Genomic DNA, 21,944 nt, shown 5'->3' with positions numbered 1-21,944 from the left:
GCGATTCACTGTGTAAAATTGTCAGCCGACGGTCGCTCAAAGACAGATTTAGGAACTAAGCGGTTTGTTGCTTATCATCAGATTCTACTTTGATTACTCCGAGCAGAGAAATTTGTTATGCGGTTCATGCCACTTCAAGTCGAGTGTGCAGTACCATCTCTGCTATTTCTTAATCTCAATCAATTGCTTGATAAAACTAGGGAGGATCGAATTTCCACAATTTTTCCAATGATACGAGTAGTCTGATACCAAGCCCCGATACCACTATAGTTTTTTTCATACATAAAATTTCAGTTAGCTCACTGACATTTTTTTCAAACTTTTATTATGGTACTAATGTCCTTTAACTTTTATGCGCAATACATTTTTAAATATAGGAACAATGTATTTCTTCAAACACTCGTTCTGCATTTGTGTTTTTATATCTCGGTCGTACAGCAAAGGAAGCAGATATTGTGGCTGAAAATGACTAAAAACTGTGGATGGCAGGCAAGGGAATGGTCTGTTGACAGCAATTTGAGGGCAATCTATCAGTCGCAAAATTGTGTGGCAAGTGGCAGCCTTGTTGTTCCTAGTGTTTGTGTTGCCATACTGATAAATATTCATCCAAGAAAACTCATTCCTGTTATGATAAAATGCCCAAATGAACATGTTTATGACTGATATTTCAATTTCCAGTGTGAAAATGGAACTTTTGTGCGCTGACAGATGGATAATGGGTGGATTTCCTCTCTCTTTTTCATTTCAGTTGTGCTGCTGGATACAACGTCTGTGCTTGGAGAGCTTGGATGGAAGACATATCCTATAAATGGGGTAAGCACTCTGTGGCCAACTATTACAGTTTCCGTATTTACTCTGCACTTTTTATTTTTCAGGTGGGAGGGGGGGTGTTCTTTCTTGCGTCGACCAGATCGATTATAGTGATGTGTAAGTCTTTGTTTTGGGTCAGACGCCTCTCTAGCCTCAAGGGAAATAAGGTAACTTGGAAACAAATAATGAGATAACATCTCTTAGGAGGCTTTTCTTAATGTGGTTCAATCTTTCCTTGTCAATTCCTTTCCGTTCACGTCACGGCCAAGCCTCACAAATATTTCGCTCACTTAAATGTGATTCTGTGGCAAGCAAATTAGATGGACATTGTGTGTCCAAATGTCCAGTAGCAGCTATAATAAGTATAAAAACATACAGTATCTACAGGAGAGCGTAGCAATGCTGAGTGAATAAAATTTCACTGTGCAGTTGGAACTCATTTCACCTTTGCTTGCCAGTGCTTCAATACAAGGGGAAAATGATTGCATGCACTGTGCCTAACGCTGTATTTATGACAGTCTAAGACTCAAAAATGATATTTCCATTTTTGCTCAGACAAGGCGGCTCAAGCACAGCAGAGAATCCTACCTGACTGAAAATGTGAACATGTCATGCTATCTGCTTTATCAAACTAAAAATGACAGTGATGTGGAAATTATACTACATCCATTCAACAATATATAACATTAATTTTTCCATGATAAATTCTAGTTTTGATCTAGTGCAAGTTAGAAAGGGGTGTTTGCGACGTTGTGGGAGTGAACACAGTTGCAGAGATTGCCGGCCATTCGTAGCAGCAGCTCTCATTCTCTTGACTACTGGTGAGGCTTGTGGTCTACATGGTGGGAGCATATTTTTAAGAAACTAGAAGAAGTGCTTCACTTGCGGATTAGGTAAAGTTGTCAGAGTGATGTGAGCAGTTCATGCAGTTCCTTCATCTAGAAATATTCCTGCACGATGTCTTTATATACTGATACTATATACGACACAGTGTCACTTGCAGGCACTTCTCCCACATCCCTAAGACCCGAGACTCTCTTACTCTGAGTATATCGACTTAAATGATCCTCTTCAGCAAAATCCCTGAGGTCCCCCTTTTCCTCTGTGCTCTTCTCTCGCCATGCAAGGTCCGCAGCAACCCATATCAGGGTTATGGGGGTGATTACATCATGTAGGTGGTGGTGACAGCCAGACAGAGTATTGAGGAAAAGGCAAGGGGAGGCCACCGCCTCCATGATTAAGCTGTCAGCCCTCTCCCCTCCTCACTCATCCACTAGCCACGGATTTAGCATTAATATTTAAGGCATCAAGGTGAGAAGGCCTGAGGGAAGGTGTGAAGATCTTGGGAGGTAAAATAGTTTAAATCCTCTTCTCTTCCTGGGACCTGGCAAGAGGAAGTCAATCCCCAGCATATTACACACAGCCTGGTATCAGGCCAGTTGAGTAAGCCACCTTGTAGCTGCCTGCCGGGCGTGTCGCGGTAGTAGCTTGACACATAAACTGCGGCTCACCATTTCAAATGTATCAACAATCGATTGATTGCATGTCCTCAGTCCTTTCTCATATCAGTGTATTGCCCCGTAGGTTCATAGCTATCTCCAGAGCTCTGCAGCAAATGTTTACAAACTTCCAGGGATTTTTTGACTTGCAATTTAACATTCTGTGTGGTTATTTTTTGCTGATACCATCCTATTTTGATTCAGTGTCAGGTAAAAACCACAAGCAAGGCCCTGTTGGCATTTTTATCAGTGGAAGTATGAAAGGTAATAATATTTTTTAGGAAGGTGAGGCATATGACTCAAATTGCGGGCTTTCTCGGTATAGTCAGAGCTATGATGAGTAGTGAAAAAGCTCGAGGTGAATCAAAGAAGAACTGAGTGAGGTGACGGTCTGATCTGGTGTGTGCATAATAAGTCCCGGTACAAATGGGCAAACGCTTTGCTAAAATATGCATGAGTTTGTTTGTCCCCATGTGCTTGGTGGGTGAATTGTGAGAATTTGGGGGCAAGGCAGAAAAGTGGTCCTGAAAAAAAAAGTTCAACAAGGCCAGTTCAGGGTAAACAGTAGGTCATATTATTTCTCCAAAGGCGGTTTCTCAAGAACTACTTTTTATCGCAATGTTTATCTCAAAGTGCTTTTCGCACACCTGATCGGATTACCGAGTGATTTCTTTGAAGGAGACTGACGTACTTTTCCAACCGCATATTACTTGATGGGCAGTCGTAGGAAAGAAAAGAGGAATAATCTGGAAATACTCAGCTTCCCCCAATGGAGGCTTTGAAAAAGGTAGGATGATTTAGCATAGCAGCGCTCATCCCAGTGACCTCTGCCATAACTGGGCTTAAGCAGTAGCGGGGGATTCCTTAATTGGCTTGTTCCTTTTCAGGGACACGCCGGGGCCGATGGCTAATGTGCTCCCATTCGCCATCTCGCTGACAGCAGAACGTACACTGACAGCTTTTTGGGGCTAACCCTCACCATGCAAGCAGTACAATGGAGGTGCCCCACAAAAAAAAAATCAAGCCCTGAATAGTTTCTAATTTTTAATTCTCTGTGAAGTCACAGTCTTCTTTCAGTTGCTATCTTTGCTGTCTAAAACATCTTGTCATGTTTCACAGATTAAGTGTGGTTGATTCAAACAGGATTTGTCTTTGCCGATGCCTATATTGTCGGGTAATAGCCTTGCACCTAGCAGAGCAATCACAGCGCTCCATCAAGCTCTGACACATCCATTTGTCTCACTCTTTGTGGTCCGAGAGAAAACCAAAGGAAGAGACTGGCACGCCGTGACTTTTATTGTATTTTGATTTCTTAAGAGGACAAAATGCTCAATCTTCACCTGTTGTGTTGTTTTAACACACACGTGTCAGGCCACCACCACTGAGGAGTTTGATAAAAATGCAGCCTGACATTTTCAAATGGGAGAGGAAAAATGGAAATACTGCAAAGCAAGATGGATCGATGCAATGTTGACATTTTATACCCGCTGATCAATGTGATCAATAAAAAGCAAGCTTGTGGACATGTGAAAAATACATTATCATGTGCAGTCACTATTATTCTGCTAATCTGCCATCACTACCAATAAATATATATATATATATATATATATATATATATATATATTTTTTTTTTATTTATTTATATATATATATATATATATATATATATATATATATATATATATGTCATAGGAAGATGGATTCCTTTTTCCAATCAATGTGAAGCTGCTCGCAGAGTACTGCCACGTTTGCATTATGCCTTCCATCTACTTATTTAATGTGTAGTGATGGGAAAGAGAAACATCTTGTCCTTCTCGGCTCTCTGATCTAACTTCTTTTGGATCCCGCCCGACACCAGAAAGTGGCCTTGGGTATTTGGGGTCAGAGCCTAGTTCCTGTTAGAGGGATACGATTTCACTGGGGTCGAACGATTAGTCTGGCTAGCTTTCTAAAATGCACTTAACATATTATATAGTCAGAAGATGCTGAAAGCTGCGCTTCACCGCTTGCTCTCTCTGGCTATGTGTCTTGTGCTCTCTCTGGCCTAATTGATCCAACAGACCAGACAATCCCATATTGTCTGCACTCATTTCCAGTCAAGCTAGTTTAGGCAATGCACACTGGAGTCAGGTGGCTTTGGACAGAAAGACAGACAGGCTGATATGAACCACTGACTGATACATCACTGATTTAGGGACCAGAAGAAGATTATTTAATCAGCTCTACAAATTGATCTGACCAATTATTATGAAATGTTTTGCCATTAGGCTCAAAGTCAACATTAGGTGTTAATAGTGTCAATCTCTGTTAACTCAGACTCACTGAAAAATCCTTGAGGAACGTTTAATTCCCAATGCGAATTTTCTCACAGTGGGATAACATCAACGATATGCTTTTATTGCTATTTGAGTCCTTAGAACCAGATGTATTTGATTTAATAGATCCCCTCCATCCACTTGAGCGTGCTTTAAAGACAGTGTGCGCTTGTAAAATCTATCAACTTGGTTTGAAACACTTACTGAAGCACCAACGGGACAGTTATTTCCACAGCAGCTTGGAAGAAGCAAGGGCTTAGTCTTCTGCCTGACTGTTCTGCAAAAAATATATATATCTGAAATTGCTTCATATTTTTTAATCGTCCTATGTTTGAAATTTTGGGCGTATATGTTCTTCAATCTGGATTTTTTTTACCTTCCCCCAACAGTAAATTCCAAGTGGGCTATTGTTACTTTAAGTAGTCCTTTCTTAGAGCTTCACAGCCGTTTTACAAATATATCAACCTCTAAAGGTGTTTCTTTTTTCTTGTGTAATCATTCCCTGCAAGCAACACTTGGGCTTTTCACACACGAACAGCCTTGCAGTCTTAGATTTTTTTTTTCTCGGTGCCTGTTTATCTTTGACTCCGTCCTGTTTGTCTGTCACAACCACATAATTTTTTTTGTTTTCATTCCATCGCTCGCCTTTTGTCTGACAGCCTCTTCTCAGCGGTGAGTGGCGGGTGGTAAAAACACAAAAGCAGTACGCTGTGGATTTGTTTGTCTTGTCCTTTCAGAGAAATGCTGTAGTCAGGTGCACATTGAAAGATATCGTTCGTAATGAGCTGACCCTTAAGCAAGGATACACACTCCGCGATGTATTTTTAACGATAGAATGTTGAGCCAAAAGGTAAAATAAAATATTTGAGTGCAAAAATTGTGACAGTGAATTTGGGCTAGCATGTTCATTTATCTTCTGAAGGTCGTTTTATTGTATTATTTTAGAAAGTGTGTTGCGCAATCAGCAGAACACTTCATATAATTTTCTGTCCAATTAAATTGAAATGATTAAGGTTTTAGAGGAAACGAGAGAATAAGAAAGCAGTGACCTTTTCAACACTTTAGGAAGCCCAAGTTGTCTTTATCATTGACTCCAGTGTTTGACTACATTTGAGACTTCCAAGTGCTGATTTGAAGATCTACTGTACATAAACGCTTTTTAAAGGTCTGCTGCAGGGTAGAGTCGCTACGGCAAGTAGTCTCATATCAGTTTTTCTTATTTTCTTTTTTTTTTTTAAATGCCAACGCCATTAACATTCACAAAAAGCCCCAAGGAACTTTTTAATAAGATACATGGATCCCTTTTTGTTTGGAATATAAAAAAAGGATAATTCAACTTTTAATTAATGTTCTGTCTGTCTGACTGTGTGTATTTGTGCCGCATGCTTTCGTCTACCTGGGAGGCTTGGTCTTATCTAAACGGCACTCGTTCAAAAAGTGTATATATGTGTGTGTGTGTGTTGCACCACTGTGTGCATCCACGTCTTTGATCTCGCATCAGTCAGTGGATGCTGAGCATGCATCGACACGCTTGCCTCTGCATCTCTGGCGAAAATAGATATGTAAAACAACGAGCTCTTCCTTCCTGTTTTCCCACGCATATTTTGTCAAAGTTGCTGGTGGGCGGTCAGTGGGCCGAGCAAAAAGCTCTCTTGTCTGTACCCACGGATGACGAGTCACTCAGTTGGAGTGGAGATGAAGGACTCATCACCGTTTAGGCAAATGAGATCAAAAGCGGTGACAAGAATTAGAATTAACCAGTGGTGAGCTTTCCTGGAAGATTGAAATGAATTCAATAATAGTAACACACAAGGCCAATTAATATTGAACGGTATAGTTTTGCTTTGTGGGAATCAATATCATCTTGATAGGTGGTCTTGCTCATTGCCCTCGGCTGGCGACGTAGTCCGCAGCGGCCAGACTTGTGCTTTCTTTTCTTGTCTCTGTTGTCTCCGCATGAAACCGAGACTTCGACAAAGAGACACCCGCGGGACACGGTTCGAATAAGTCTTTACTCAAGAGTCATACACTGGAAGGCCGTTGGCAGGAACGAGCCAAAACATAAAAGGACAGACAAAGAAATGCGCCCCAAAAAATGGATAAAGAAGTCGGAGCCCTTAAGACATCTACAGTACTTTGTTTTTTCTTTTCGTCTCATATCTGAGCACTGTTGGCTATTTGCTTCAAGACTTTCACCTGAGTTGTTGTGTTGCTGTTGTTTTGAACTGCTTTGTTGTTGTATTTTATATTTATTGACAGAAACTGAGAAAACATTCGGTTGGTATCAGACCACCAATCTTGACTACATTGAGATAAACACAAGGCAGAGCGGATTCCAATCACTAAAATGTGTAAAATGACAAATGGGTCACATAAAATGTGAGGATTTATTGCATGTCTGATATCTCCTACGAGGCCTAATATTTGAAAAAATTGCAAATAATACTTTGGAAATAATTTCCGTTGATTGTATTCATGTGGAATACTCTAGGTGCCAAAAATACCCCTCCGAAGAAATATCATCTTCAAATATAAGTTCAATCTCAGCAGCTCTTAAAGGGTCATATGGGCCGAACTCCATCTTCAGTGCCCTTTGGAGGATAGCTGAGGCCTTGACCAACCAGGTGTCACGTTTGCGAGAACACTCTTGAGATCACCGTGGCGATGACTGATGGCTGCTGTGGCTCCACCCTGCTGGCTAGCCATTTACCGTGATGGATGTTGGAATGAGAGGAGCGCAGGGTCTTTTGGATTTCATTTGCTCGCCGCTGTTCACTTGCCATTATTGATTTAGGGGTGTACTGGTAATAGGTAGCGGGACGCTGCTTGTGTGTGCGGGTGGGCGCTTGTGTGTACATGTGGGTGTTCTAAAGAGAAAGTGATGAATTGATAAGCGCTATCCCTAAATGCCATATCATCATCACATTTATATAATGACAGAGATAATCATTTTATTGCCATTAAGGGTGTTTGTTTCATAGCATCGTTAAGTTTTTACTGATTTGCAGGGTATTTGTGATTGAGAGGCGGGTATAACCAGATCAGGTCATCAATCCTATTTCAACATGTGAGTGTCAACAAGGTCTTGGGACCCCCGTGATGAAAATTTTTTTGGGCCTCTCTGTGCCAATGCTACCAATTGAGTCACAGAGCTGACATGAAGTTCCCCAATAAGTGCACACTCTTTGTTCATCCATCTGCTTTATATCTACCAGTATGTGTGAGTGGGCGTTTCAATGGGTATGCGTTCTAAAGGTGAAAGTTTTTCATCCATCACAGAGGGAGACTAGCTGTGAATAAAAATATCTCAATCGCAGTGACAGTAACACGCACACACATGCGCATCAGTGGGTACACGTGTATGGCAAAGACAAAGACTGAGTGAAGAAAGCTTCAGGTCGACACATGAGTTATGGGAAAGGAGCGATGATGTGGACAAGAGAAAGTGATGGATTGGAAAAGAAAAAAATATAAACCGAGACGGACCTGAATGTCTGCAATTATATTTCTATAATTCAACTATTGTTAGATAAGATACTGCTTTTTTTTTCCAACCAAAGCCATTTAACGATGATAATAATAAGCCACAATTTGCAATGAGTTTAAAAATCCAAGGTAATATACTTTTGTAAGGATACATGTTCTAAAGCTTTTAAGGACATGCCTATTTGGTAAGGCCTCTTAGGAGAACATTTATGTGAAGTAGCCACCAGATGAAAAAGGGTAAAGAGGGCAGAAAACCATACTTTCGAACAAATTACTTTTTTATTCAAGACTGCAGTTTAATAAGAAGAATGACTTGAGTTTCATAAAATAGCCAATGATATCCTCAATCCCCCTCTGACATAGCCGTGATGCGCTATAATAAACTATTCCAAGGGAGAGTCGCTAAGGGCCCTGTCTGACATTGCTACATTGCTTTTTGGTTTCGGGGGTGGGAGGGTGGAGGCTCACTGGCTTGCTCAGTTGTCCTTCAGCAACCGCTGGAGAACACCATTTTTATTTCCACACTTAGCATAGCTGTTATTACTATGCCAAGGACCTGCATTTATTTGGAAAAAAAAAAAAGACACCAAGTGAAAATGTATGAATTATTGCACAAGTGAGCTAAAGGATCAGCTGCTTGTTGTGTTGTATAATGTGACATTGCTCCTCTATCTGTTTTCAATTACATAACTCATATTTTCTCCACAGTGGGATGCCATCACGGAGATGGACGAGCACAACCGTCCCATTCATACCTTTCAAGTGTGCAACGTGATGGAGCCCAACCAGAACAACTGGCTTCGATCCAATTGGATCTCTCGACAAGCGGCCCAAAAAATCTATGTGGAGCTTCGCTTCACCTTACGTGACTGCAACTCCATCCCTTGGGTGTCTGGCACGTGCAAGGAGACCTTCAACCTCTTCTATTATGAGACTGACGAGGCACACGGGGTAAAATTCAAACCGGCTCAGTACACCAAGATAGACACCATCGCCGCGGACGAGAGCTTCACCCAGATGGATCTCGGAGACCGCATTCTGAAGCTCAACACTGAGGTTCGTGAGGTGGGACCCATGACCAAGAGCGGCTTCTATCTGGCATTCCAGGACATCGGGGCCTGCATTGCTTTAGTCTCCGTGAGAGTCTACTACAAGAAATGCCCGTTCACACTGAGAAACCTGGCCTCGTTTCCAGACACGGTGCCTCGTGTGGACTCATCTTCATTGGTGGAGGTGAGGGGGGCATGTATTGACCATGCGGAAGAAAGGGACACACCCAAGCTCTTCTGCGGAGCTGATGGCGACTGGTTGGTCCCCCTGGGAAGATGTGTCTGCAGTGTTGGCTATGAGGAGGTCGACGGAACCTGCATTGGTGAGTTAAACTTTCTTCAACTCACAGTATTCAAATGAATTAAGGACGATAAAATGTAGAATACGAATGAATGGATGTATAATATAAACTGGTCAGACAATTAATTCTTTGGGGAATCGCCAATTTAGATGAAAGGTGTGGCTCAACAATACAACCAGAGTAGCTAAGCTATCAAGGTGTATTGGATGGATTTGTATAAATGTACTCTATAGGGTAAACGATCCTCCAGATTTGTGTTTTTGTGTAAGCACTCGTCGGCTTCTGCAGCTTCATAATGGCCTCCTTTAATTTTTTTTCTGCCTCCCTCTTATTGCTTGCTGCTCAGCCTCTAGAGATTAAGATGAGCGCTAAAGTCATTTTGGCTCTGTGCAGGGTTGTATGCGACGAAGATTTTTTCTGCATCTATCGCTCGTTCTATCTAGTTTTCTCTGTCTGTATGTCTTTGGAATAACCATACTTGGATTTTAAATATTGTCTGTAAAGCGACTGTGGATTTGCAGTTTATTTGTTTTCTCTCGGGTTGAATGGGCTATCGCGTGTGGGCGTGATCGGGTATGCCACCTGCTACCGCTGGGGCTACTTTTGTGTTTCAAATTACTCACACTGACTTGGTAGCAATTTGAACGCCAGCTGTCTGATATGATTTTTGGATTATCCCTGGCACAATGCAATAGCACAAAAGAGACTCATTCATCAAGGTCTATGGAGAGTTTTGCGTTAAAGATGCCAGAATTTTATTTTCATGACCTCGCATTTGATGCGGTGTAGTTGCACATCATTACAAATAACTAGAGTTGTATTCAGTACATAAACCTTTGTCCAGTTCTGGACCACGGTCAAATAAATGACCTGATTTGTTTTTGGATCATATCGAATGAACTCATTTGTTCGTACCCCAGCTTTTGTATTGCATAGCCCATTGTTTACATTGTATGCCATCATGGACTATCCAATTTGTTGGCCCAAATGTAAAACAAATTACAAGCCAGTGCCACTATAGGAATATGTTCTGTGCTCATTTGTGAAATGCATTTAACCAGATGTGCTTCGACAAGATTAATCACGAGGCACTGGATTAGGTTTTCATAAAGCATCATTGCAATCAACACATACAGACAAGGGTTAAAAGCGGGACTAGATGTGGAAAATTTGCACATGTATACAATAGCCGCATGTCAGAAAATGTTAAATCCGAGCACTCTATTGAGGGTAAAGCAGATGGCGTTTGTTTGATTTGTGTTTTCAAGCGTGTTGTTGATTCTACAGACGATAATGTAATGTGGTGTATCGCCACCATCTGCTTTTTAGCACTCTTTTTATATGAACACGATATTTAGTTAAACAATCAAATAACCTACTTATTTTTAAAATGCATATCTGCAGACATAAATATTGACATTGTGAGTCATGGCAACATGAATAGATGTACGAAGCAGATACCTCAATTGGTGTACCCTGTTCTATGCCTTCTATCCATCTCCTGTCAGTCAATTAGCGACGCATTTGGGAAGCTCAGTTACCTGATGGCATTTTTCCACAAGCTCAGCAACTGAATGGAAAGCCACGCTCATTGCTGCATTTTTAAGAAGAGCTGACAGGACTGAAGTCAGAAGACCAATGTCCATATTTTTAAGCCATGTTGCAAACTACGCTACCTCGTTCTTTTCATGCCAATCGTTAAAAGGCAAAATTACAGGCTCGTCAATTTATAGTATTGAACTAAACGGCAGTTGTTTACACATTATCAGCTAATCTCGACTGCTTTAATCAAGGTTACAGATTTTTTTATATGCCATGATGCACTTATTACCTCACAGCAGGTTTTCAATGCTGCGGAGGAAAAAAAATATCCTGTGTAATGTCAATATTAATCGACTCATTCAATCATTCTCTTTGAGTGCAGCGCATATGTCTTAGGCCACCACTAGCTTTGTCGTTTTAATGAAATTTTTAATGCAAGCATTACGACATCGGGAAAACATTATACAGTATTATGATGGATTAGCTTCATATATCATAACATTAGTGTATCATGATATACATTGCCAGTCTGTGTGCAAAAGAGTGATTAACACACACAGAGACACATTCAAGTAAAGAGTAACGCAAAGGTCCATCAACCTTCATCAAATTGAACAGGAAAAAAAAACAGTTCAAAATTCATCAACGTAAACCTTTAAAAACTGTCATAAGCATTCTGGAAAACAAAGAGTGGGAGGGGGCAGAGGAGATGTTTACTCACAGGTCACACTGCAGGGGCACTCACGCTGACATTTTCCAAAGCAACATCTTCAATTTAACAAGCGTGGCCCTTCAGACTTAATTAGCAGCGAGGAAGAGAGAGGAGATGATGATTGTGTATTATCAGGTAGCAGACAAGCCACCCTCTTCATGGAATACACTCAGTTTTGCATTTATTTGCTTGATCCCGACGCTTTCATTCCCACTCACAATGTTCTCTGTCTGTCCATTCATTCCATTTCAAACATTATTAAATGAGAATATTTGTCATCACACATGGGCACATTTGTAAATTACCAGTCATTTGATGGAGCTTTAGAAATTACCCTCCTACTTTCATGAATGCAAATCATACAGTATGACAGAATTTGAATGCACGGCTTTTTGTTTGTTGTCTCTGCAGTGACTGCATTAGCATTTGCTTCTGCGCCGATGACAAAGAATGTAATTGAGAGCTCTTTTTATTGTGTGTACAGTAGTTCCCCCGACCTGTCATTCAGCTCGGCGTAGCAACCCGGCCGGGTACTGTGATGCGGCTTCAGTAATGGCCCGTGTAAATAGCTGGGAGCGTATCTGCCGAAGACGAGAGAGAGTAGCGCCGTTAAAAGCCAACATCGTTAAGCCGCTCTGGATGTTCATGTTGGACAAAAGCGTCGCCAGCCAAAGTGTAGTTGGAGACCGCATCCACGTGTTACGTGCTGGTGGTTAAGTATTCAGATGATGAGATTGGCAAGACTTTTAATAAGGCACCAATGTTAAAACAACTAATTATATGTTTTTATTGAAAAAGGATGCTGCGTCCTATGAGAAGGTATTCAAGTTATTTGGCCTCAAAAATCACAATTCAAAAAATATACTGTATTTTTTTTTCCCACTTTGCACTACATAGTTCGAGACACCAAAATCAACTTTAGATTTATTCCATATTATTTTCCTCCCATGTGACTCTGGTCAGATTAGGATCATACTAAGGAGGAAAAATGTAATGCATATTGCATACGGTATCCTCAGATCAAAATCAGACCTCAAACATATGTAAAAAAAAAAAAAAAAAGATTATATGGGATTTGCCAGTAGGTAAATGCAATGTTTGTGTTTCGATTAATTTAAACCTGCATCTGAGTGAAGTAATCCTATTTGCTGTAGGTCATTACTGCATACAGATGATGGATTGATGCTATAAAGTCCGTACATGGATCATGCAAGTAGATGGGGACTAAAGTGTAACGTGAGTCACAGTGCAATAGAGGAATGCATGCCAAATGAGGTCATAAAATGCCAGCTGAATTAAAATCCCAGCCAGATGCTTTTTTTTTTTTGGGAGAGGAGCGGTGGAAAAGTGTCTTTTTACCTAACATTTGGCTCAATGAAAAGAAATGCAAAGTTTGCATCATAAAGGCTTTGAATCCAAATGCAGCAATAAAAAAAAAAAAAAAAATCACAGCACACCCAGTGTTCAAATGCATAAATTGCGTCAAATGGTTTTTCAACTTGATGTACTCATGACAACTAAGCATTAAACAGGCATTTCTTGCATTGCGTAATTTGTCAAAAACAAGCAGTGGCACAATAAATATCTTCTCTTGGGCAGCTGTCCTGTATTCTGTCTTTGTTCTGCTTTAAAAGCATATGCAAATTAGCTAGCGGCCATCGTGCCACATAAATAACATTTATTGTTGTAAGCAGCGTTCGAGTTTGCTACAAGGGACGTGAATAAAATCCAGCAGTGTCTTACAAAAGTTTTCATTGAAATGTTTCTCAAGTGCGGCTATATAGCTTCAACTCTTTTATTCTATATGATGCAATGACCGTCAATCCAGTTTCTTTTGAATGCAAATTGCCGGCGTTTCTGTGATGTCTGCTTGTGCCACAGGCAAAAAATAAAAAAAAGATGAATGTGGAATTTGTACTAATAAGCTTCAGGTTCAAACAGAGGTCAGGTAAAAATTGTACAGTATTTCGGGACACGAAATTAGTTTTAATTAGGGCTGTTAGATCAAAATGAATATTACTATACAAAGTGATTACTTCTGAGATTTACAATTTGATAGAATAATATACATAATGTGTTGATTAATTTTTAACGCATAATAATCATTATTTATAATTACTTACAATTACTTTATAATTAATTACTACTGACAGTGTCAATCAAAACTACGGATTATAAAACATTAAATTCTTACATCAAGACGGGATTGCGGACCGGATAACACGGCTGGTGAGACTTTAAAAAGTTCCCTAATTTTAGCTTTGTGGTGCACGAGCAGCCACGTCTATCTTTAAATCAGTCACTTGATAAGCATTAGGCGCTCTCGTGTTGTCGCTCTTCAAGCTGTAATTGAGAACAAATGTGACGAGCATTTAATTGGGCTTGTCAAGCAGGGAGGCGGGTTTGTTGGGCACCTCGAGATCGCTTCATCTTTTTGCATTTTAATTGTGTAAAGAATAAATTATGCAAATTGATGATTTTTTTTTTTTTACGAGCCCTAGTTGCGGCGTGAACTTTCCGTGACTTCTGCTTGGCTTATTTCTGCCTTCACTGAGAGTTACTTCAAAGCTGAAAAGTGATCAAAGACAGTGGGAAAATATTCCCCAGCGTAGCAGCACCCTGCATACATACATTTATACAGCTTCTGCCTGTCTCGACATGGCGTACTCTCTCACTCTCGAAACAAAAGCATGTGACACCTTCTGATGTTTTCCTTTTTTTTCTCTCCTCAAGGATAGTCCTGTCAGATGCTGCAACTGATTTCCATCTTCTCTGCCGCATGCGCTTGTATGTGTGTGTGTTCTATTTTAGAACATCAGCCAAAGGACTGAATTAGTCATTAAAGTATATGTGTAGCTCCTCGTGGCCCAGATAGAATATCATAGGCCTGAAATGAGGAGAAGACTTGTCATAAATGAAAGCCCACTTTGGGAGCTGAGACAGCTGCTACACTGATTAAAAAGGAAGCGGAGAAAAACAGGGGTTATTTAGGGGTCAGCATCATTGATGACTGGGATTTGTCTCTGTGGTAGTTTGCTTAGCCGGCAGATATAGCCTAGACTTACTCGTGTCCAATAATTGACACGTTCTTGAGCATGTTTGCTCGGCCATGTCGAGATGAATGATTTATGGTCAGCCCTCATTAGTCAGAGGTTAGCAGCAGCGTCTCGGAAGGTCCTATCATTGCGAACAAATGGCGTTATGACCTTTAAGGACACTCTTTCATTGATTACACGGCCCTACTCGGTTACTCCCTCTTTTATTATTTTCAGCTTTTTTTTCTTAAATTGTCAGACCATAACATTTTATTGCACATGAATTGAAAGTATAGTATATTGTTGTACATCATACTTTAAAATATTTTAATTTCGAAGCATAGCATATATCATAATTATTTTATGTTTATCATCATGATTTAAATAATTACTTACCATAACTATTAACATTCTATTGAATTGTCTATTTCATCTTAATCATTTGTACTCCACACGGCTTATTTCAGTTATCACTTTATCATCCAGCATCTTGCACTTCACTGGCACAAGCTCGTATTGAATCCATTTTTGTTTTTTTTTATTTGGCCAGTCCTCCTGTATTAAATATTTACATGCTGCAACATGCCGGGTGGCTTTGGAGTAATGCCACTCTAGTTTTGCCGCAAAACAAAACCTCGACATTGGAAAGGTGAGTGCAGTGACAAAATGAAGTGTTTTTTTTTTTTTTCCGCCTCCACAAAGTGGACCATATAGTGCTATTTCAGGACTCCATTTTGGATGAAACAGCACAAGACTACAGTAGCCAAAGGCTGCTTTTTATTTTTTTGCTGCTCCCGCAAAATCTGTCATGCATGCACAGCGGTATTGAGCAAGTTACTAATAAAAATAATTATTTTTGTCTTTCACATGTTACTGACATTTACGGTATACGTTTTGAGACGACTGTTTCTGACTTGTGATATGTCAAGTGACTGCTGCATTTAATTTGAGTTACTTTTACTAGAGCAGCTATAAAATTGTAAAAGATGACATTTAACTTTAATAAACACATTACCACGATAATGACAAAGTACTTTCTCGCAAAAGCCAAAATTTACTATTTGTTTTTACAACCAATAAATAAAGAGCTCACTTGCTCAGAAAATGTCACTGTTACACTGGGGGACAATTTGAAGAATAAAAAAAATTGCACATAACAGTTTCAGAGATGATTTAGACAAACACTATCATCACCTGTATTTTATTAGATCTTGATTTTTTAAATTTTGAGTTTTCTCTAACCAAGGACACTTAATAGAATCAAAAAGTAGGTAAAGCCATGGACAGAAATCTGGCATTTTCAAATATCATCTGTATAATAGCTTTCTGTCTCAAAGCTGAGCAACGTATTTTGTCTCTTGACAAAATAAACAGTAAATTGAAATTGCAAATGTAATTTATATTTTGTTGATATGTTGGTTAGTTAAGGTCACAAAACAATGTACAAAATAGTTTCCCTCGTGTTTTTATTTATTAATAAGTCTATTTAAATGCATTCAATTTGTTAAGAGCTTTGTGAATAAAAATGGGATTTTGGCCTACGTATACGTAGACTCGTCCGGACTCTTCCTCACCCGATCCGTCCGTATTTGAACAGCAAGCAGTGAAGGGATGGAGCAAATGACCCTAGGGCACAAAAGGCTTTAACTAGCTGTAGGTGTCTCAGTCTGTCGGAATGAAACTGCCAAGCTTGTTAGTCACACTGGTAGAATTGCGGGGCGCACACTTGCACATACGGGGACACACATACACACGCACTGTGGATGGACTTAATCCAGCTATTGAAAGCGGCAAACAGCGATAGCAAAAAAGTGGGTCAGGTTTAGAGAAGACTGCGGTGGCAATCCGTTCCCCTCGGATTGGATTGAGGCCTGAACTTTGGCTGAACCCCCACAAGTAGAAACACAACAATGACGCTCAGAATTGACGTGATGATATCTGTGTGAATTAATCCTGGCAGCTTCCTTGATCAAGTAACAGTGTTGATGTCAGAGGGAAGAAAGGATGGGAGGTTAAAAGACAAACTGGAAAATGTAGAGAGACTGCATGGATCACGTAATTATGAATGGATACTGCACAATAGTTGTTAAGTAATGTCCTTGATGTCCGTTAACTGCTTAAGAAATTGAAATCTGCTTACCCCTGTCTTGTTTTCAGAAAAAAATGGCTAAGACAAAGGTGCTGTTGCCTTAAATGAATTTTGGTAAGGTGTGCTGACTCCTAACCTGCTATGCCAATGTTTAATGTGTTTACAGCATATATTGGCTACAAAATATTGGTTGAAGTCCATATTTTGATCTTAAAGCTGTTTGAGAGTTGACGTTCCATTTTTAGATCCAACAAGTATCCATCTAGGGATGTGAACACAGTAAAAAAAAAAAAAGAATTCCATTTTTCTGTAAGGCTTGAACATTGGCACACAAACTGTAATATTTATACCATGTACGTTTCTTTACAAGGCAGTTGGATAACAGTGAGATACAGATAGATCTAATCTCACGAGTGTAAACAACTCAATCCATTTATGTATTCAGATTGTGTTCAGCCGTTCAGCAAGGGGCAGCATAGTAATGGAAACATTGGAGAGTAAATATATTTATAGTGGTTGTACGTACAGTGCATTTATGTTCCTAACACAGAATAATTTATATGAATTCCCTATATCGTTGTTATTATGAAACGTCGTAAGGTTTTTACAGTTTGTGGCAGTGGTGCTTTGTCACAAATCAGCTGACGCGATGAATCTGAATGGGTGGTCATTACTCTTTGTAATGTCACCCTTAGTCAAATAATCTGAAATGTTTCATTACAAGTAATAATGCTTGAGTGGCTACTTTTTTGACAGCGAAACTGCCAATAGTCACTTAGACCAAAAGAAGACTCATATATGTATCATTATGTGACTGACTGTGTTGAATGCGAGTTTGTAGCGATGTGTCACACAGGTAAAATTATATATCAATTAGTATTGCTCTTTCTCTGCCTTCCCCACTAAAATCCCTTTTTTTGCCCATGCAAAACAGTCATGACATTTAACATGCTATGTGTAGTCTGTCGACTGCAAATTTATACAGCCCCTGAGACTGTTGTGCATGACTGCATAGCTTCAAACACGCTAGTCACAATGCTCCTTCCTTGTGAGTGTTAACAGTAGCAGGACAGGATCATGGGCAGCGATTAACATTATGTGAGCTGCAGGCCACCAGAAGACCCCAGGGTGGCAGACTAAAATCTCTGTACCCTGAGCGCTGCCTGTTTGATGTCTCTGATACACACGGTCGCACATGCAGTTGCAGACTCACTGGAAAGGCCACTTAACTGGCCACTGTGGGTCTATCGCAGTTTTTCTTTTACCTCTTTTCAGTCAGAGAGTGTTAACAAAAATGTCACTGTGAGTGGAAAAAATGTGCTACTGCTGTGCTTTTTAATGTGCTTGACAACAGGCTGAACATTCATAGCCTCAGCTTTACTGGTGTAGTTATTTATTTACTATGTGAATTCCAAAGGAATATTTTACGCGCCAAAAAAAAAAAAACTGTTACAAAATAATCATCCACACCATGCATATTTTGCCAGGTTATATGGCTGAATGGGTTTTGGGGTTTTTTACAGTAAAAAGTCTGACAGTCCCAAGCACTTATTTACAAATAACACATTTGTTAAAATGCATCTATTGTGACACTATACTCAGAAAAAAATAGATAATATTTTCAAATTAAATTTGGAGACAATGTATTTGGTGCAAAAAATAACTTATAAAAATAAAAGCTTACCAACTTGTAAATCAAATTTCGTAAAAATGTATTTGGTGCAAAAGCTAACTTAGAAAATATAAAAGCTTACCAAAATGTAAATGAAATTTGGTGACAATTTATTTGGTGCAAACGCTAACTTAAAAAAATTAAGACTTCACCAACTTAAACAGTGATGCCCATGTAATAGCCTTTGATACTTTTATTTTGAAATAAGCCCATGTGGTAGAGTAACAGCAAGCCTCTTGACATTTTACCTCAGCCCATCAGTGTTTTAGTGCCATTACATATTTGAGACTAACTTCAACACAATATCAACACGAACGAAACCGGTAGTAACTGGATTGTGCATTGCAAAAATGAAACCATCTCTTATCTCATTTCTAAGCAATCATATTGATGTCTGAGTATTCAGAATATGCCAAGTTGAAGATTCAACAGCCAACACAAGTGTGCGCACGCTCACAAAAACGCACACAGTGTTCCGATGGGTCTGTCTGATAGTGCTGTCAGTGTCACTGGATGCTCAAGAGAATGAATTTGTTAGATCCATCTGGCCATGCAATTAACTGCTAAAGTGATTCTTTTTGCTCTTTATATTGTTTTTCTCAGTTGCAGAGGTGGAAAAATTTGACAGCTCTGTCAAGAAGTTTTGAACGAGGGTGCAATATTTGGAAAATGCTGCTCAGTAGCATCCATGGATTACAATAAGAAGGAAACTCATCTTTCTGTGCATTTATCATATTAGCTGATATTTCTTCTTTTCACCACACAGTATTGCAGCTAGCTCACTAATTGCCTCAGTGAAAATGAGACTTGATAGCACAGCTCCTATTGGGATTGCTTTTTGCAAATGGCTTTCGTTGAAAATAAATATAGAGTTTGTGACAGATGCTCAAGGTTGCCTATAGAGCCAGATCATTTCCTGTTATAATCACAGGCATTATGTGGGCTTCCAACACACCTCTCCAGCAATCTCTCCAAAGGAGAGGCTCAAATGGATTGCTTCCGCACAAGTGACGGAATATTAAACTGCTTCAACTTTTTTTTTTCTTTCCACAGAACTTTGAGAACTGTGAACACAAGAATGTTAAAGGTTTATGACCTAACTCTTTAGCTGTAATTTATTGTACAGCTTTTAGGACCTGCTAACAGCTTTTGAGTTCAGCATTTCAGTGCCAGATTGCCAAAGCTTTACCAAATGATGTGGAGGCAGTTATTACTATTTTTTTATTTTATTTTATTGGCAGCTTAATCCTACTTGCAGGCTGTGGCATTAGACATTTTTCTCTCACTTTACTGAGATCTATTTTTATTTTAACATTCATTACAGATTTAACACTGCCATAATATAATTAGATATTTTCAGTTATATGTATTACATTTAAGAATAAATTTCATTAAATGTCTTTCATTCAATTTAGCAGTTAAGTATTCACATATTCTCCTTGATTTAAGTGTAATACCAAAAACACTTGAGAAAAAAAAACTTGAAAGAGCACATAAGCTTTCTGCTGCACTTCATTTAAATGCATGTGCATGTGGTTAAGCTAACGGCTTTTAACATCATCCACTCACATCAGGCATTTTTTTAATATGTTTGAACTGCTGGAAGACTCCGCTGGGGTTTAATTGCAACGGAAACACAAAGATATGTACTTAATTAAATCCCTTTACTGGGCTTTATTTGCATTTTATTTAGAGGCGGAGCAACATCATTAATGATGCTGTGATATACAGAAGAACTCTTGTTCGAGATCAGAATATATATGCTTTTTTTTCTCGTTTATATAAAGGAGAGACAGGCTGGCTTGAGGGAGCTTTTGGCTCGGTGAAATTATTTGAGAGTAGCACATTGAACAAGTTAAACTGATTTCAATATATTTTTGTTGATGTAGTGTCTGTGCGAGCTCTAGCCCCTCGGGAATTCCGGCATTGTATTATGCAGGCTTTGAACAACATCATAGCAGCAATATGACAAATGCGCTCAACTCAAATAAAACCTCCCACCCCCCTGAAGTTATGGTTGCTTATAAAAGAAAAGCCTTCTAGTTTTGGAAAAGTTTCACGTACGGGTGCTAACGTTGTCAAAATAATTACACAAGTAGGTCCCAACATGTTATCTGATGTCGACGTGCATAAAAGACACATTGCCCTGACCATTTGTATCCAGCAGTGGCAGTGACGGCTTTAATTTGAATGCTGGTGGGCAATGTGATTAAAGAACTGCAGGAGGCTTTTCAAGTGGATCAACTATCCTGGAAGATGAGGACCGATGAATGAACAATTAGAAAAGAAGGCAGTTGGAATTGGGGGGGGTGAATGCTGAGGTGGTGTCTTTTTAAGCATGCACAATATCACTAATGCAAGTACTTACAGTTGCGTACCAAGCGACTTAGCACTTTATTTAATCCATACAATTATGCATTAACTACAACACGTCATCACATGTTATACAATGGAAATGATTCTGCACATATTAATACAATCTTAATCTCAATTATAACCAGAGGACTAGCCACTAGTTCATTTTCCAGTTGGAGGAACGCTGATGTATTCAGATATGATTTATTGATCTTGTTGCACACATTTGTCTCCCCACCGTGTTCAGTTAAAAAGCAATAACACGTTTTACACCCTCCGTTCCACGTGAACGCAATAACACTAAACTAATTACACAAATCGGAGACAACAGTGTGATTTGTAAAAGCTACAGCTGCTTGTCGACGAAGCCCAAAAGATTATTGAGAGTAACCCACAAAAGCACAATATTGCATTGATTTCGACACACCTTACTTGATATGAGAAAAGTGCGGCGGTCAACAGGTTCACATAAAAATCCGCAAATCATAACAAACAATCAAGCAATAGCGGAGCAGACGACTGCAGCAGATTTTCCAACAATGATATGTTTACAAGTGCAATTACGGTTAAATGTCAATTTTCAAAGTGGTTAGCTCAGTCTGCTCATATTTATTGCATGTTCTCCCTGTGCTTGTGTTGGTTTTCTCTTGATACTCCAGTTTTCTCCGCAATCCCATAAATTTGGATCCGGCGCTAGGCAGTGTTTCCCATTTTTAACAATATGTACCACAGAGGTCCGTCTAAAATAAGCCACACCTTGCAATAAGGCACCTTTTAGTAGGAGGCCAGAGCGCTAAGAGGGATGACATCATCGTAAATTAGTCTCCCTTGCAGTCAGCAACGGACACTCCAGGATAAAGCCACACTCAAAAGGTGTCCTAAACCAAAGCGTTCTCTCCACACATAAATTGTTAATCTCTGAATTGCATTAATGATCACACGCTCATTTGGTAAGGTATGAGAGTTTTGCAGAAAATAACAGTGTGAAGGTGGTCATTAATTATTTAATAATTAAAGCATAATGTCAGCCTAAACATAATAAATCCTCTAATAACTGCAGGAAGCTCAACTCTAG

The 21,944-nt window shown here is 39.5% G+C and overlaps 1 protein-coding gene across 1 annotated transcript in view; it reads left to right on the top strand.

The window, feature by feature from the left end:
* LOC148394405 (ephrin type-A receptor 6-like) overlaps positions 1 to 21,944 on the top strand; it is a 66,737-nt gene that overhangs the window by 5,906 nt on the left and 38,887 nt on the right. Inside the window, exons 2-3 of the mRNA XM_088382276.1 lie at positions 749 to 813; positions 8,822 to 9,485. Of these exons, the coding sequence (XP_088238402.1) occupies positions 749 to 813; positions 8,822 to 9,485 (729 nt within the window). The remainder of the gene's footprint in view (positions 1 to 748; positions 814 to 8,821; positions 9,486 to 21,944) is intronic.

This window comes from Syngnathus floridae, chromosome 8 (assembly GCF_059516105.1).
Source record: "Syngnathus floridae isolate MCC-2025c chromosome 8, RoL_Sflo_1.0, whole genome shotgun sequence".
Taxonomy (NCBI): Eukaryota; Metazoa; Chordata; class Actinopteri; order Syngnathiformes; family Syngnathidae; genus Syngnathus; species Syngnathus floridae.
The sequence above is the reverse complement of the archived record's forward strand: the minus strand, read 5'-3'. Positions and strand labels throughout refer to the sequence as shown.